Source organism: Sinohyriopsis cumingii, chromosome 18, assembly GCF_028554795.1.
Source record: "Sinohyriopsis cumingii isolate HCF-2022 chromosome 18, ASM2855479v2, whole genome shotgun sequence".
Taxonomy (NCBI): domain Eukaryota; kingdom Metazoa; phylum Mollusca; class Bivalvia; order Unionida; family Unionidae; genus Sinohyriopsis; species Sinohyriopsis cumingii.
Window position 1 is genome coordinate 61,466,203 of NC_142978.1, and position 15,998 is coordinate 61,482,200.

The 15,998-nt window shown below is 36.3% G+C and overlaps 1 protein-coding gene across 3 annotated transcripts; it reads left to right on the top strand.

Moving 5' to 3' along the window:
* Positions 1–410: 410 nt before the first annotated feature.
* LOC149776771 (uncharacterized) lies at positions 411–11,316 on the top strand. 3 transcript variants are annotated; one of them, XM_089941446.1, is made up of 4 exons: positions 411–529; positions 2,603–2,808; positions 5,779–5,910; positions 10,885–11,316. In XM_089941446.1, the coding sequence occupies exons 1-4, from the start codon at positions 517–519 to the stop codon at positions 11,032–11,034; spliced, it is 501 nt and encodes a 166-aa protein (XP_089797572.1). In that variant the 5' UTR covers positions 411–516; the 3' UTR covers positions 11,035–11,316. The 3 variants fall into 3 exon arrangements, with proteins under 3 accessions (XP_089797572.1, XP_089797571.1, XP_089797570.1); XM_089941445.1 differs by lacking the exon at positions 411–529 and adding an exon at positions 1,821–1,966; XM_089941444.1 differs by lacking the exon at positions 411–529 and adding an exon at positions 1,834–1,990.
* The last annotated feature ends 4,682 nt before the right edge of the window (positions 11,317–15,998 follow it).

A 15,998-nucleotide genomic window follows, 5' to 3' on the forward strand; every position in this document is an offset into this window, starting at 1 on the left:
CCATCATTCACTATAAAGATCTGTTCAGTGTGTCACATTTCGTTTTCGTTCTGAAAGGTTTTTTTATCATTGCTGACTTATTTTTGAACAGATCTACCTAAAACTTGAGCACAAGCAACACTTGTATCTGATTTTTTCCTTTGCTTTCTTAGTTTCACTTGGGAAATTTCATTACACTATTTTTTAGCTAAAAGAAGGCAAGGATTTAAGACGGTGCAACCGTCCTGACAATACAGAATATAATCACTGCAGCGTAAAATCTTTCAAATGAAATGTGTAATGTGTCCAAATTAATGGTTATAGTTTCTCGTTTTTTGGAGGGATTATCCCATTACACTGACATTTGTGCTTCACGTTGTATCAGGTTGCGAGAATCACGATACTACCTCAAGTACAAATTCCATCCCCCCAATGTGCCTCGATTCGTCGTACTTATACAAGGTGCGCCGAAAAGAATTTAGTATGTGACGACCAAATTAAGATAACGGGTGATGTTATTTGTACAACATATTGATAATGGCAGAGAAAGGTAAGGACATTAACAGGACTTTGTGAGTCTATATCTGTTAATATTTGTATTCATTAAACTTTAACTTTAACGAACAATATGATTCATAAGCTAGGAACATTTAAAAGCTTGAGACAGCTTGAGACAGCTTGAGACAGCGAACAATTGGGATCTGTCGCAAGTTATGAGTAACAAAACTGAATCATTGCCTTCAGATTATACGTACGAGAGTAACAGTTTTAATAAATAACATATCTACATATTGCTCGAGGTTAGATGGGAAGCAGTGCAATGGTATTTCTGAATATTTTCTGATCCCGCGCATATTTTTTTGATATGACAGACGTATTATTATTATTATTATTATTATTATTATAAGGGAATGGTAAAAACAACTGTTTATTATCTCTAAACATAAACTATATTGATAAAACACAGGCATCATATTTGGAAGCCAAATATATATCTAGCTAGATAGTATTATTGCCACTACTATTACCACTACTAACTAGCGTCCTGCAGTGACTCGTTACCGCAAATTCCCACGATTTGTACTGCGTATATTAACATGTTCTGATACCCCTTCCCCATATCCCACCACAATCATGAATAAATAGCACACCATCATTGTACAAAACCCGTCACATAAATTATGATTATCCCTGCTAAATATGTGCAGTTTGGTCAAGAAAACGTTCATCCCCCTCAACCCACAGCCAAAATATCTCTCAAATTGTCACCACTAAGCAACATAATTACAACGTGTCGTGAACTTCCACCCAGCGGTTTATGAATCGATATGGTTAAGGAAGAGGTACATAAGGATTGTGGGACGACACACGGAGGAAACAGAGGATTCGACAATATCCGTTACGTTTTCTTTACAACACAAATCGTTACGGTTAAAAAAAAATACTTTAATAAAAGAAACAAAAACTGCAACAAATCAATAAATCAATGATCGTGTAAATACATGGGGTCTTGTGATTGTAAAAGATTGTAAAAATGTTGATGATCATTTTGTTTTGTTGAAGGTCACATTTACACACGTAAACGGCGATATCCTCATATCGAATGACCCACTTTCAGTGGGGTAATCTGAGGGGATTTGTTGTTGCCATATTTATTATTGATATCAGCATACTGTGTTTTGTCATTGTCGTTTTGTTGTGTATGAATCTATTAAGAGTTCTGCACTGATATTTTATCAATTAACCACATTTCATCAACTTGTTTTGTCATAAGTCGACATTTACAAATTCTAATTTGTTGTTGTTGTTTTTGTTGTTGTATTGGGGTTTAACGCCATTTTTCGGCACAGGATAGGTTATACATGAGGGCCAGTATTAATGGTGGAGGAAGAACCCAGGAAACCCTGGAAAGAACAACCGACCCACGAGAAGCTTTCTCACATACCAGCATTAGCCGAGCCCGAGATTCGAACCAACGCAGACAGAGGTGAAATGGAAGTGATCCGTAACGGTGAGCGTTTTAGACCACTCGGCCACTCGGGGCCCCACATTCTAATTTGTAACCATGTGTATCGCATGACTATTGTGTTATTTATCGATAATACGCTGATATGAAACTTTGATTTTATATCTAGCACGTATACTAACAAGCCATGAAGTTAGCATGGGCATAATGTGATTCAAAACCTGACTCATGTGTGGTCTTACAGAAAGGACATTTGTGAAACTCAGCGAATTTACCAGACATCTTTAGTAGACGCGCATTTGATAACTCCCGGTTATAGATTTTATCCTTTCTCCCTGGGGCCCTTGTAAGCGAGTGAAAAGTGAAAAGAGATTCTTTGAACAATTATAAATTAAAGCAATTTTTTAAAATATTTTCTGTTAAAAGTTATAACATGAGGACACATCATATTTTTAACCTGGTCTGGTTTATGCCTTCGATTCTTTTATCGATTCGGCAATAATATTCATCTTCTCACTCACGCACAACGAAACTAATGCTACAGTGAAATGTATATGTAATAATAACATGGAGATTTCCGATGGCAAGGCATGGAAGTTCTTTAAATCTTTCAATTTTGTTACTCTTTTATTCGTCTCGTAATTCTACCTTCAACAGGCAGACCAACAATCGACTCTCCACCATCCTATAGCACAGTAACCGGTTCTTTTCAAGGACAACAATACCCACCGCAGAACAACCAATATTCGTACCCACCTCAGACCAGCCAATATGCGGCTTATGCCAACTCCCCCCAGTACGCTCAACCGATAACACAGTTACCACAACCCAACTATGGCTTCTCAAATACGCAGAATACGGTGGTATGTACAAATGATTATTTTGAGTTTGAGATACTTCAAGCTTAAAATGCGTCCTTATCACAGTCTATACCTATCGATAGCTTTGCCTGGTACGATTAGCTTCTTAAGCCGTAATATTATCATGTGCAAATGATCATTTTGCAATTACACTAAATGCTCTGACAACATCTTACTTGAATCAACACATACCATTTTGCACTAACTACTGCATTTCGGTTCCTAAATCTTTTGTTACTATATGAATCGTCAAATACATTTACAACTGTTTATTTGTAACAGGGACCATTCCGATACATTTGTATTAACGTTTGCAGCATATACTTTAATATTTACTTCCATTCAGCAGTTTTCCAAATTTTTGGTGCACTTATTCGACAAAGTTCAGGCACAACATAAGAGCTTAGGATAAAAGCAAACTTCAAGCTACTTATCTAACCACTGATGATACCATCTATCCCTCTAAATCGAAAAATATTCAATTTTACGGATAATATTGTAAACGTATGGCGTTGACATTTTGAGAAATTCTTGGTAGGATATGGTTTAATTAACCCGTAAGTAGTTGGAAGTTTTATTCGTTACACATTATAACACATGCATTTCTTTCTCCACTAATAATAACTTGTACTACAGCAATAATTGTTTTGATTTTTGTTTATTAGAATAGCTGGCCTCTTCGCGCACGGGTGTCCAATTCTGGGGACTGTTATTCAAAAGATAAATATTTGAAACAATGCGATTGAACAGATCGATATATACACGGTAACATCTTATATCTGGATAATAACGTCAGCCCAAACGAGTACATGTAACAATTGAACGAAGTGACCCACCGTCAAAGGGAACATTATTAAGCGTAACGTTGCTTACAAGTTTTGTAAACATAATGCAATCACTATATGTAATAAATACAATGGTTATACTTCTTTCACGTTTCCTGTGACCAATTTAAGGATTCAGACTTATATTTTGAGTTATTCTTTCAGTAGCTTAATAACTTTAGCAGCCATGTTTGGCTCAAAGATCACACGTTGTAGCTTTTTATTAAAATTTGTTGCTATTTTATTTATTAGGAATGCCCGCTCGTTTTCCATTGATACCGCTTGACAATTGCCGTTAGTAAAAGTCAGTTATGTCGGAATGTGATGAATGTGATGAAATGTTTGGTTTGTCTTCAATCACACCCATGGCTTCATACACCAGTTAAACAATCGAACCTATCTTTTCATGTTGAATACATACTTTGGGCACCGTCAGCGTCTCCGTGTGTATTTTTTGTTATTTTATATTCGAATAAATTACTTCCGGAGACATCCATCACCTAAATATGGGTGGAAAGAGAATTCAAACATGTTCAATGTTCATTTTCCTATTCATCTTCAGCTCAGGGTGAATGGAATCAGCCAGTTTGTTAAAAATTGAAATCTGCTTTTCTGTAATATAATGTAAATAATAATCTTGGTGGATTGAACTGTTTGAGTTTCAAGCCGCAAAACTGTAAACAAACAATGTATGACCCAACCAAAGTAGATATGCACTAAAGGGATATTTATATTCGCACACCTAGCAAAGACGTTGCATGGTCGATTTCGGAATGTAACCATTAGGGTATTTCCATCAGTGAAAATACACAACAAAATTATATGTTCGCAATATTAAAATAATTTAAAAAAACACAGTCTCCTTAATATATTTTAATGTCCTTTGGTATTTTGTTTTCAAATAGCATCTGCAGAACTGTTTTTCAATGGCATATTGTAAGATGCAAATTAACCTCAGTTTCCTTCTTATTTTCTTGATATCTTCACTAGGTTAGACATATGTTTTCTTGGTTGATTCCAATAGCTTTGTTTGATGATATATATGTGGCCAAAACAATTAATGCACGTAACCTTACATTGATAGGTTACAGTGATTTGTACATTAGGATATTTGGGGCCCCCGAGTGGCTGAATGGCCTAAAGCGCTCTCCGCTACGGATCACTGAAATCTCACCCCTGTCTGCTTTGGTTTGAGTCTAGGATTCGGCCAAAGTGGGTGTGTGAGAAAGCTTTCTAGTAGCTTCTCGTGGGTCGGTGGATCTTCCCGGGATTTTCCCGGGTTCTTCCTCCACCATTAATACTGACCGCCATGCATAGCCTATCTTGTGCTGAAAAATGGCTCTCAAGCCCGATAAACTTTGGGAGATGCCACTCACTACAAATAATGTAAAATAGTTGTTACTAACCCCTATTTGTTCCCTAATAAATCATATCTAAATTAGGTACACACATATTGCTGATTTCTCTTTTATATGACGTGACCTATATTTAAGTATTGTTTTGTCATTATCGACAGACTCTGGCGTTGTTATATGTACCAACAAACATTAGCAATTTTAGAATAAATTGATAACGTACTAAATATTATGATTTATTTATCATCTACCCCATTTGATAACAAAATAATTTTCAGTCGTTTTTTAATATTGATTTGAGTACAAATATGTTTATGACAATCTTGTTTAAAACGTCATGGCTTAATTATGACATAATAAGGCTTTACATACTGTTATATCATCATAGAAATGTTATGACAGTATGTTACCATGTACAGAGCAAATATGATTGAAAAACTATTTATTTCGTTGTGTCATCCGATTACGAAAGTCACAACATAGTCAACATTTCGGACCGTTTACTATAACAAATTAGTTTGTAAAATCTGAAACCACATAACATATGCTGGCATGTTTATACCCTTTTTCTATTTCCTGATTTAGAAGGAATCTACTGCCGCCGATACGATCATGAGCTTCCTCTTTCGTCATCGTCATTTTGCGAAAGCAAATTAAAATATATATTGTGCCTATCTTGAAAATTAGCGAAAACGGATGACGAAAAACTGATTACTAGCTTACATTTTCTAAGCAATTTGATATAATTCGAAATATTCCGGTGTTAGTGAGCATTTGTCTCCCTCTTTCTACAGATTGTACAATTACCGCAGACGGTTTCGTTGCAATACCAGACACCACCTCCCGATTACAGCGTTTCGGCTTGGCTGGCTTGCCTATGCTGCTTCTGGCCTACAGGACTGATAGCCATCATGAAGGCTCAACAGGTATTGATATTACTAATGCTAATACTATTTGCAATAGTATTCCTCCTTTCCACAGCATACAGATGACATAAAGTATGCTGGCAAGCTTGTACAAGATTAAGGGACACTATCTGTTGTCTTAGATATTAATTTCCTTGCGCAATATTGCTACTATGTCAAGGAGTGCTGCTATTTTTACTATTACAGTATGGCTCATTATGAGCAGTGCCCCACCTCTGAGGGTCGTAATTGCTTAGCAGATACACTCACTATCTAGCTGATGATCATTGTATTAGTATTGTTTTTTCAGACTCCATCATTTTGGAACTGCTAGTATGCAATAAAAGATGACAATGTCTACATTCTGCTTCCATTACATTTGTATATTTCACATAATACTTTCACCGCAGTGTCGCACCCTAGTTATTGCTGTTAGTATCTTACAGACTGTACACAGTAAAGATGTAACGACCTTTATTTTCACCTGCGCGAGCATCCGCTTTATAATCATGCACCTTATGCTGTAGAGTAGGTTGTTACGTCTACTAGAAATAACATTTCTTTAGTAAAAATTTTTTGCCGTTGACAACTTTAATTTTTCAAATACAAAATGTGTGATGATTGAACAAGGTCTGGTTTAAAATTTGAAAGATATAATGCGATTAAATAATCTCTTGATACATAATAAGTGTGCCAGGTAAAAACATTCGATGGCCTGAGTTGGGATTCTATCATATTGGACTAGACTATATATATATATATATATATATATATATATATATATATATATATATATATATATACCTTGTTCAATCATCACACATTTTGTGTTCGGAATATATATATATATATATATATATATATATATATATATATATATATATATATATATATATATATATATTGATTGCCACAATGTCGATATCACGTTTTGAAACTTGTTTCTTTTTATATTTAGGAAATATATTCCCTTGTATATGTTATTATAATTGATATTTCAATGTTTAGATTATTTGATTTTCATTTTCTCTTCATTTTTCTTCTATGTCTATCTGTCTCTCACACCATCAGCATTAACAGTTTTACATGTGTCACGACAATGGACCCTCTACTATACTTTTATGTAATTATTGAGGAGGCGCCATTTAGACATGCCTATAGACGAAATACAAATAATAAAATATAGTCTTCATCGATGAAAAAGTTTTACTATTATTTTCCCACACGAATCATGCAAATTGACCTGTTGGTGTCTGATATTCTATGTCTTCTATTCACTACCATATACATTTTGCACTCTATGACAAACGATAGAGGAATGACGCTTGATTGAATATAATAAAACAATTGTTTAAATAGCCATGGGCAAATGGACACAATAAAGTTGTGTACAACTCGTCTTACCGAGTTAAAATAAAGGCTAGCTTTTTGAGGCTTAAAGATGAGATCTGAAGACTGATGGATATAAACAGCTGATATAGAACAATATAAACAGTGTTCCCTTCATCAATCAGCGCAAAAAAATTGTTCATGGAATTGAAAGATTGCTTCATTTACGATTGAGATGGTCATACATGAAACAAAAGCACCATCTGCACCATTCATTGTGCGACGTTAATTTATAGGCCGTCTCTGTAAGTGCTGAAAAATGTTGGAACTGTTTTAATCGTAATAGTAATCAATCCAGCTGTTAACACTGATGTCATACATCATTGTCAAATTATATGCTACTTATTATTTTCTTTGTCTCCATCGTAATCTAAAGAACATTGAACGCGAAAACTTATATCTATATAAAAACACCTCTAAATTACTTATTTAACATGCACACCAAATTTGGTTCAAATACACGTACTTTGACGGATTTGCAAATTTGGCCCAGGTTATATGATCTATGAGACTGCTGGTGCATAATCGGAAATACAATACAAATTACCCCTCCCTTCAGAAGAGATAGCTTTATTTATAAGCAGCTCCATGAAAGGAACATAAAGGTATTACTATTTATGTCATGTCTGTCTATACGTAAGCATAAAACCGGAGCTATTAGAGTGGTGTAAATTTTTACGGGAATTATATACTTAGTTATTAGAATACTAAGCAAATCTCAACATAAACTGGCGTGGTTTGTGTTAAAACACAAGATGCAAGAATCACGAAAGAATATAGGGTCAGTAGTCTGGGTAACCGAGAAAAAACACGAGCTCTATACAATCTATTTTACAATACTACTATAACATATTTCAACAGACAGGTTCAAATATAGTTCACATGTACAATGCAACAATAAACATCAAGAAACTATGGGCCACAACATATATCCTTGAACTATATGATAAAGGAAGAGAACTGATAATGGGAAAAGGGGATCGTGAGTGAGGTAAAATTACAAAAAGATATACAACATAACGAGGAAAACACGAGAAAGGCAAAGTAGTGCTTGGTAGAAAGACATGGCTGTGAAATCGACGATAGTCTGAGCAGAAAGGCATATCAACTACTGAATGACTTCACAAAGATGAAACAAATGAAAACTACCACCATCCAATATAAAACAGGATAATGCATCACAAACCAGCAAGAGATCCTCAAGCGATTGACAGAATACATCTCAGAATTGTACAATCATAAACCCCAAGGAGAAACAGCCGTATTAAACTGTCCGCATGCAGAAGAAATTGAAGACAAAACCATTCTTCGCAAGGAGGTAGAGACAGCAGATAGGTCACTAAAGAACGAAACGTCAGCTGGCGTTGACAAACGTACCATCAAAGCTCATTGAAGGGGGAGAATAAATGATAGTCACAGTCCTATAAACAATCTGCAACAGAATATGACAGAAAGGAGAATAGCCCACCATAATGACTCAATCTTCGGACATTGTGCTCCATAACAAAGGAAACTTACTGCTATGCCAAAACTACAGAGTCATCAGTATGTTCATCCACACAAGGAAAGTCATGCTGAAGATAATTCTCAGCAGACTAAAGCCTCAAGAAAAGAACATTATTAATGAATAGCAATCCTACAGCTATGCCAAACTATATAGTTATCAGTCTCATCATCCACCAAAGCAAAGTCAAGCTGAAGATAATTCTCAGCAGAATAAAGCCTCAATAAGAAAAACATTATTCATGAATAGCAACTAGTCTTCAGAGAAGGAAGGAACACCACATAACAAATAGTCACTCTCAGACTCCTTTGCTAGAAATACAATGATCATCAGCAAATCCTCTACTATGTCTTTTTAGATTTAGAAAAGACCATTGACAAGGTATGGCATGGGCAATAATGAGGAAATACATCATGAGCTCAGACTTGTAGCTGTCTGTTGAGCACCTCTATGACATAGCCACTAGTGATGTCCTCATCAATGACAGCAGAGGAGATTTTTTCCAAACAACAGTGTCAGGGGTGCCAACCGTCAGCTACTTTCTTCGTGTAAAGGATCATGCAGTAAGCCTACAAAACGAAGATCGCACTGTCAGCATCGGAGGAAGAAAACTCACCAACATTTGCTTCGCAGATGACATTGATGTCTTAACAGAAGATGCAAAAGAACTGGCTGGCTTTGTTAAAAGCACCGACACAACTTCCGCAGCATATGGTATGCAGATTAGTGCCATAAACTTCAAACTGTTGTCACACACCACCAATGGCATCAGTGCAGAAATAAAGGTTAGTGGACATGAGCTGAAAACAATCACAGGTTTACAGTACTTGGAACCAATTATCACAAGTATGGGCTCCAAACCGGAACTACTTTCAGAATTGCCCAGACAACAGAGGCAATAACAAGATTGAGACCAATATGTATGGACACCAACATTTCTCTTGGTTCCAAACGAAAGTTGATAAGCGTTATTGTCATATCCGATTTCTGTATTCTTGAGAAACATGGACGCTCACAATCAGATCTACAAAGCACGATTCAAACCTTTTGAATCAGCTGCGGCCGCCACGTCTGGGATATCTCATATATTGACGTTGTAACCAATAAAGAGATCTGCAACAGGACTCATCGGAACATATGAAAACCTCTTGACAACCGTGAAAAAACGAAACCTGAAGTGGTACGGTCATGTCTCAAGATCATCTGTTCTGGAAAGAAAGCAATCTTGCACGGCACAGTGAAGGCTGTAGAAGAAGAGGAAGACATAAATGGAGGTGGGTAGATTTTAAAGAGTGGACTGGATAAGGGTTTCGAGATTTTCTAAGTGCAGTAAAGAACAGAGATAGATGAAGAGAATGGGCTGATAAGTCACATGTAGTGCCCCAACGAGCTCTTGGGTTGATGATGATGATGATGATGATGATGATGACCACTTAACTGAACGACACAAAGTGCATGTACACTGACCATGTCCGAATCGAACTGTTGAATACTTTGAAATTAGAGATTGTTCGCAATCCATCAGGAAGTCTGTCCCAGACTATCGTGACATCAAATGTGAAAGAAAAATTACCATTTGCTGCGATGATTACCCTTGGTATTGATACCACATGTTGTGTCTGATATTATAGTTTCAGTCTGCAATTGACTACAATATTCGACCAATTTGTGCATTCTCGTACCTATATAAATAAGTTATCATATATCAGATTGTTTGCCTTATCAGCGTGTAATATGAGCTGTTAATATCATCATATACTAATGTCAGTGCATGTATTTCATTTGTGCCATATTGTCAAAATATTCTGTGTCTGAAATCATATTTCAACACCTTGTATACTGAGGTCAACTACATTTCCGTGAAAGATTAATCTTATTTTTACCTACTCCATTTAATACCTTATGCCTGCAAGAAGCCTTGAACTGACCGCTTTGCTTGAAAGTAATTCCCAATTCTTTCTGTCTATGTAGATGGCTTACTTAGCTAGTTCATGTTTATATATCCTTGAATATGTTTCTTCTATCATTTGGCCTTGTCTTTCTGTACATATTTATGTATACGTGTATTAAATATTGATTTTAAAATGTATCTATTATTCCAGGCCAATGATGCGGCAGCACGTGGAGATATGTTTGCCGCAAATGCTGCCGCCAACAGCGCACGCCAGATGGTACGGGCAAGCATCATCGTTGGAGTCTGTACCATTGTAGTCACGGTAGCGATTGTTGTTCTCGTTACTACGCTGAGTTAAACATAATGGAACACTTTTTTTTTTTGTTTTGATTTTGAACATGCAACATATGCTTGACCGTCTGTAATTCAAATGAAATAACTATGTTTATATATTGGAATAACTTTTATTTTTCCCGTGTGATTAAAGGTCGTCAGATTGTGCAGTTTATAGTCTGCAACGAACGATCCGTCCACTTTGCCATTAGGCATTAATTAAAGCTCTATGTTAGATTTTGAAAGACAATATCCAATGATTCAGTTAAATCAATCATATAAAACTGTTATTAAAAAGTGAGACATACGTGTCTTTTTATCGATATATCTATATATGTATATATCTATGTATATATCAATCTATCTGTGTATCTATGTATCTGTATATGTATATATCTATATATGTATCTATCTGTCTATGTATATATCTGTATATGTGCCTGTCTGTCTATATGTCTGTCTATGTGTCTTTCTGTCTATCTATCTATATATTTGTCTATCTATCTGTCCATCCATTTATCTATCTATCTATGTATCTATGTATCTATCTATATATGTATCTATCTGTCTATGTATATATCTGTATATGTGTATGTCTGTCTATATGTCTGTCTATGTGTCTTTCTGTCTATCTATCTATATATTTGTCTATCTATCTGTCCATCCATTTATCTATCTATCTGCATGTATGTATATGTATGTCTGTCTGTCTGACTGACTATATAGCTATCTTCATTTATATCCCCATATGTATCTATCTATCTATCTCAAAAACATTGCTGCGTTCTGAGGAAACTACTCCGTCATCGAATAGGTAGGTGTGTGTGGTTGTGTTTTTATGTTTGCCTGTGTATGTGTCTGCCTCTGTGTGTGTGTGTGTGTGTTTATGCGTGTGTGACAGAAGTGTTGGGTATATAACGATTTTTCATACCCACAAACTCACCGTCGTAAGCTTGATACTTTTAGCGTTAACTTTACATCCTTATTGTTACTATATCGAGGCAATCAGAGGACTGGGAAACGTAGGCGGGGGTTACTTGGGTAGAAAGTGATGTGCAAAGAGTCAAGGCGCGTCCTGTTTTCACCTCGTTTCCTAGTAATGGAATAGATATTTACATTTTGTATACGTTTCGCTTACGTTGCGTCATTGTTATAAAGTGGGGGATGTATTTCATGTACCAACGTACGAATATTCCTTTGTATGATATGTTAACTAAAAGGAAAATAGATTCCCATGTCATATATAAAGTTACCCAGGTATGTACAGATGTCGAAATCTTACTTTTGTTCATTCACAAAGCTCCAGCACTCATGATGGTGTTTGTGGTGGGCATGGTGGGCATGGGATTTGTTTTCCCCATGAATGAAGGCTGTGAGAATAATGTGTTTAACTATGCAACTAAAATTCAAGACAAAGAGACACTTTTGTTTCCTTTCCTGAATATTGTCGTTACTCAATTACAATGGAAATTTCACAACACACATAAAAAGTCAATCGTTTCTACTTCCCACTCACTAATTCCTTTGCCTAAAAGGGCTCGTCTTCATTTTCAAAAGCTTCCTCTCTTTCTTCTCTTACTGTTTTTGTTTTCTTCTTTTGATGACATTCGGAAGACCAGTGTCCTTTGCCCTGGAAAGGACAAGAGGTAATTTGATCTTTGTCTCTCACATTCTTTCTTTTCTTTGCTTTGACCTTGTGGGCATTCTGGGGCCCAATGTTCTTTCTCCAGACAGATATAAGAAGCATATTGACTTTCATCTCGAGAGGTGGAGTAGTCCGTTGTCTTCACTAACGTATACTTACGTGTGACGCTCCTCAAAGTTCTGACCGGATAGGTATGCTCTGTTGACCCATCCATGATTGAGAGCTAAGTACATGAGGACTTTTGTCTAGAACCTAGTCAAAAGACATTTTGGAATAGAGATGAAACAAAAGCAGCAGCCTTTCTCCGAGAAAGGAGAGGAAATTAATAACGACATGATCAAGCCTTAATCAATGCTCTCCACGTATGCGCCAACGCTAAGAGTGCTTACCACAAGCGAATGTCTGTAAGTACCTTCCGAAGAAAGTATTATTACGTTCGAGAGACGTAAAATGGCACAGCTAGACAAAATTAGATCCGCAGCGTATACACCTCTTGTGCACATCATCATAATCCTTTCAAGAAAGGAGAAGGAGCGTTACACATTGGGATGTGTTATCTCTACTGATCAGATCCAGTCCATCGATGCGAATACAAATGATTAAAACAGCACTTAAAGAAACCATCTATACGGTGTGCGAATACTGCCTTCATAGCATCGCTTAGGAAAACAGCGAAACGTGTTTTGCCAAATGGCCACAACATAAATAAACACGCAAACATATTAAAATGACGCTAGTTCAACGCGGATGATTTATATCCATGTTAATATGACCCTTACTTAGAGTGCCTGCTCCTATGTTATAAATGAATGATGTGCCACTTTTGGCAGGCAACATGAGAAGATAAAAGCCCTTTCTCTAGAAAAATATAACAAGTGTACCGTGGGATATCATGAAGAGACGATTCTTGGCTATAATATCATACAAACAATGGATAGAATTATATCCTTTGTACAAACAACGGACTCATTTTTTACATCCGAAACCTAAGCTCAACGAGAAGTCAGAGTTAAAGCAAGAATTAAAATTGTTGATGGATCAGAACGCTGATGTGATAGAAACGGAGCAGCGTCTTCATGGAAAAACCTTTAGATTCCATATATTAGTATACTACCCATCCTGTTGGGTATGGAGAAGATCAAATATTGTATCGTGCTGCAAGAACTAAGCTTAAAAGTGAACGTTTACACAAGGGGAGACGAACTATACGCAAACCCATTCGACGAACATTTTTCAGAAATCGACTAAAATGGAGCGCATCGGCTATCATTTGCAAGCTCCGATTTGGCCACGTACACTCGCAGTTACAAATATTTGTTTTGCGGAATCGATATGCTTTGCAAACGTGCTTGGCTCGTGCCTTTCATCGACTATCAAACGAATTTTGACCATTCAACACAGCAACGACACCTTCTCAGAGTTCAACTCTATAACATCTACCAAGATTATCACTGTGGGTGCGTTATGGAAAACGCGTGCCTACATCGCAAATCGTCTATGTCTGCTATGTCTTTGTGGTCTGGTGTGTTATCGGAGCCGACATTTACTTTAGTTTGCTTTGAATCTCCTACGATTACTCAATATAAAGATATAAACAGAAAATATCCAGCGACACTGAACGAAAAGATACATTTGATGATTATGTAAAATGATGTGGTGGAGTACAAAGTTGTATGAAACACAGCCGCGTCATCATCGCTGCTTAAGATGAAAGCGAAAACACATATCACATTCACCGCAAATTTATAAATCCTCAGTTAATGTCAGTAAGTCGTATTTTGCCAGTGTTAACATTGAAATTAATATAAATCGTGGGCGGAATATTTCTGTTTAGAATTATAAGCCATGTATCATGTGTAACAAGTATTTTTTTATACAATGATGACATGGGTTACAAAATATTCTCAAATCCTCTCTTCACTCGCTGGTCCCCGTCTTAGTACTTATGGTTACCCAAGGTTTTTAAGCTCTGAAAGCTGTAGATTTCACGCAAGGTAACGAATGTCTCCAAACTGTCATTAAGGACAACAAAAAACAAAATAAGTCTTCACGAGAGCAGTGAAAATCTGTTATTTCAAACTGGAAAAGACCCATTATCTTGCCGAGAGACTCATATGCACGCTGCTGACTAAGACATTCGTTCTACTTGCACGCCGCAGGAAGGACAAGGCAGAAAGAAACTTCGAAACCCTTTCAGAGCTCACAAACACGTTGCAAGAAAGAACAAGGAAAGATTAACAACCAAAAAATTAGGCGTCTTTGATTATTAAGAAAACGAAGACCCAGAATTTTGCAAATGTTCAAAGTCAGTCTTCACTAAGTTTGCCGCGTCACCTACCATGATGATGATGCGATAATCCCTCGTCTTTGACTAACTCAGCCTCTAATGAATTTGAAATGAATGAACATGTAGATTACATCGACCTAACTAACAGTTACTTGTACTTGAAAGTCAAACTTCTCGAAGTGGTCAGCAGTCATCCAGGCTGGGGCGCCAGAGAAACGCCCGTCAACAATTACTTGCAATCGTTGTTTAGTGAGATGGTATTGTACTTAATAACTAATTTGTTAGCAGCAGTAATGATACGGAAACCTAAAGACATTCATGTTTGTGCTATTAGCCCAGCCGACATTAATGAAATATAAACCAACTGGGTAGCCGGCTACCTTCAAAACCATCACAGTGTGCATTATACTAATTCGTATGGATCACCACCTTTGGAAAACGATATCTTTGACATTATGAGAGAAAATGACAGATCGACTTGATTCAATAAGAGATTACAAGGAAAATATTCCACAGGGTGTGGAAACTATTGTATATATATATATATATATATATATATATATATATATATATATATATATATATATATATATATATATATATAAAGAGAGAGTGTGAGAGAGAGAAAATATTCCATTTCGCAGCAGTGATGCATTGGTAGCCATCACATTGTTGTAGGTATATTTAAAGAAGAGCTACATGTTTGAAAAAGAAGCAATCTCGATGCGATTGACCAAGTTTTTGGAAATTCTTAAAGTGACATGAGTAGTAGTGTGATATACTCTCTTCTTGTCACACAATAATTCCTAGACAATCTTGCATACTTCAGCACTTTTATATTTAAAGTTATAAAGCAACGGAAGGTTAAAATCTGGATACATGTTTAAAAGCATGGTGTACCTGAAGTCAATGGTCACTGGTTTTGAAACGTGTAGGCTTCGGCCTTATATTCCAAATAAGTTCACAAATGACGGTTTTACTCTTTCTATGGTAAATAATGAAACTCAGCCAGTATCGAATGAAATAAACAAGTCTGGAGATGATCAATCGCTATGTG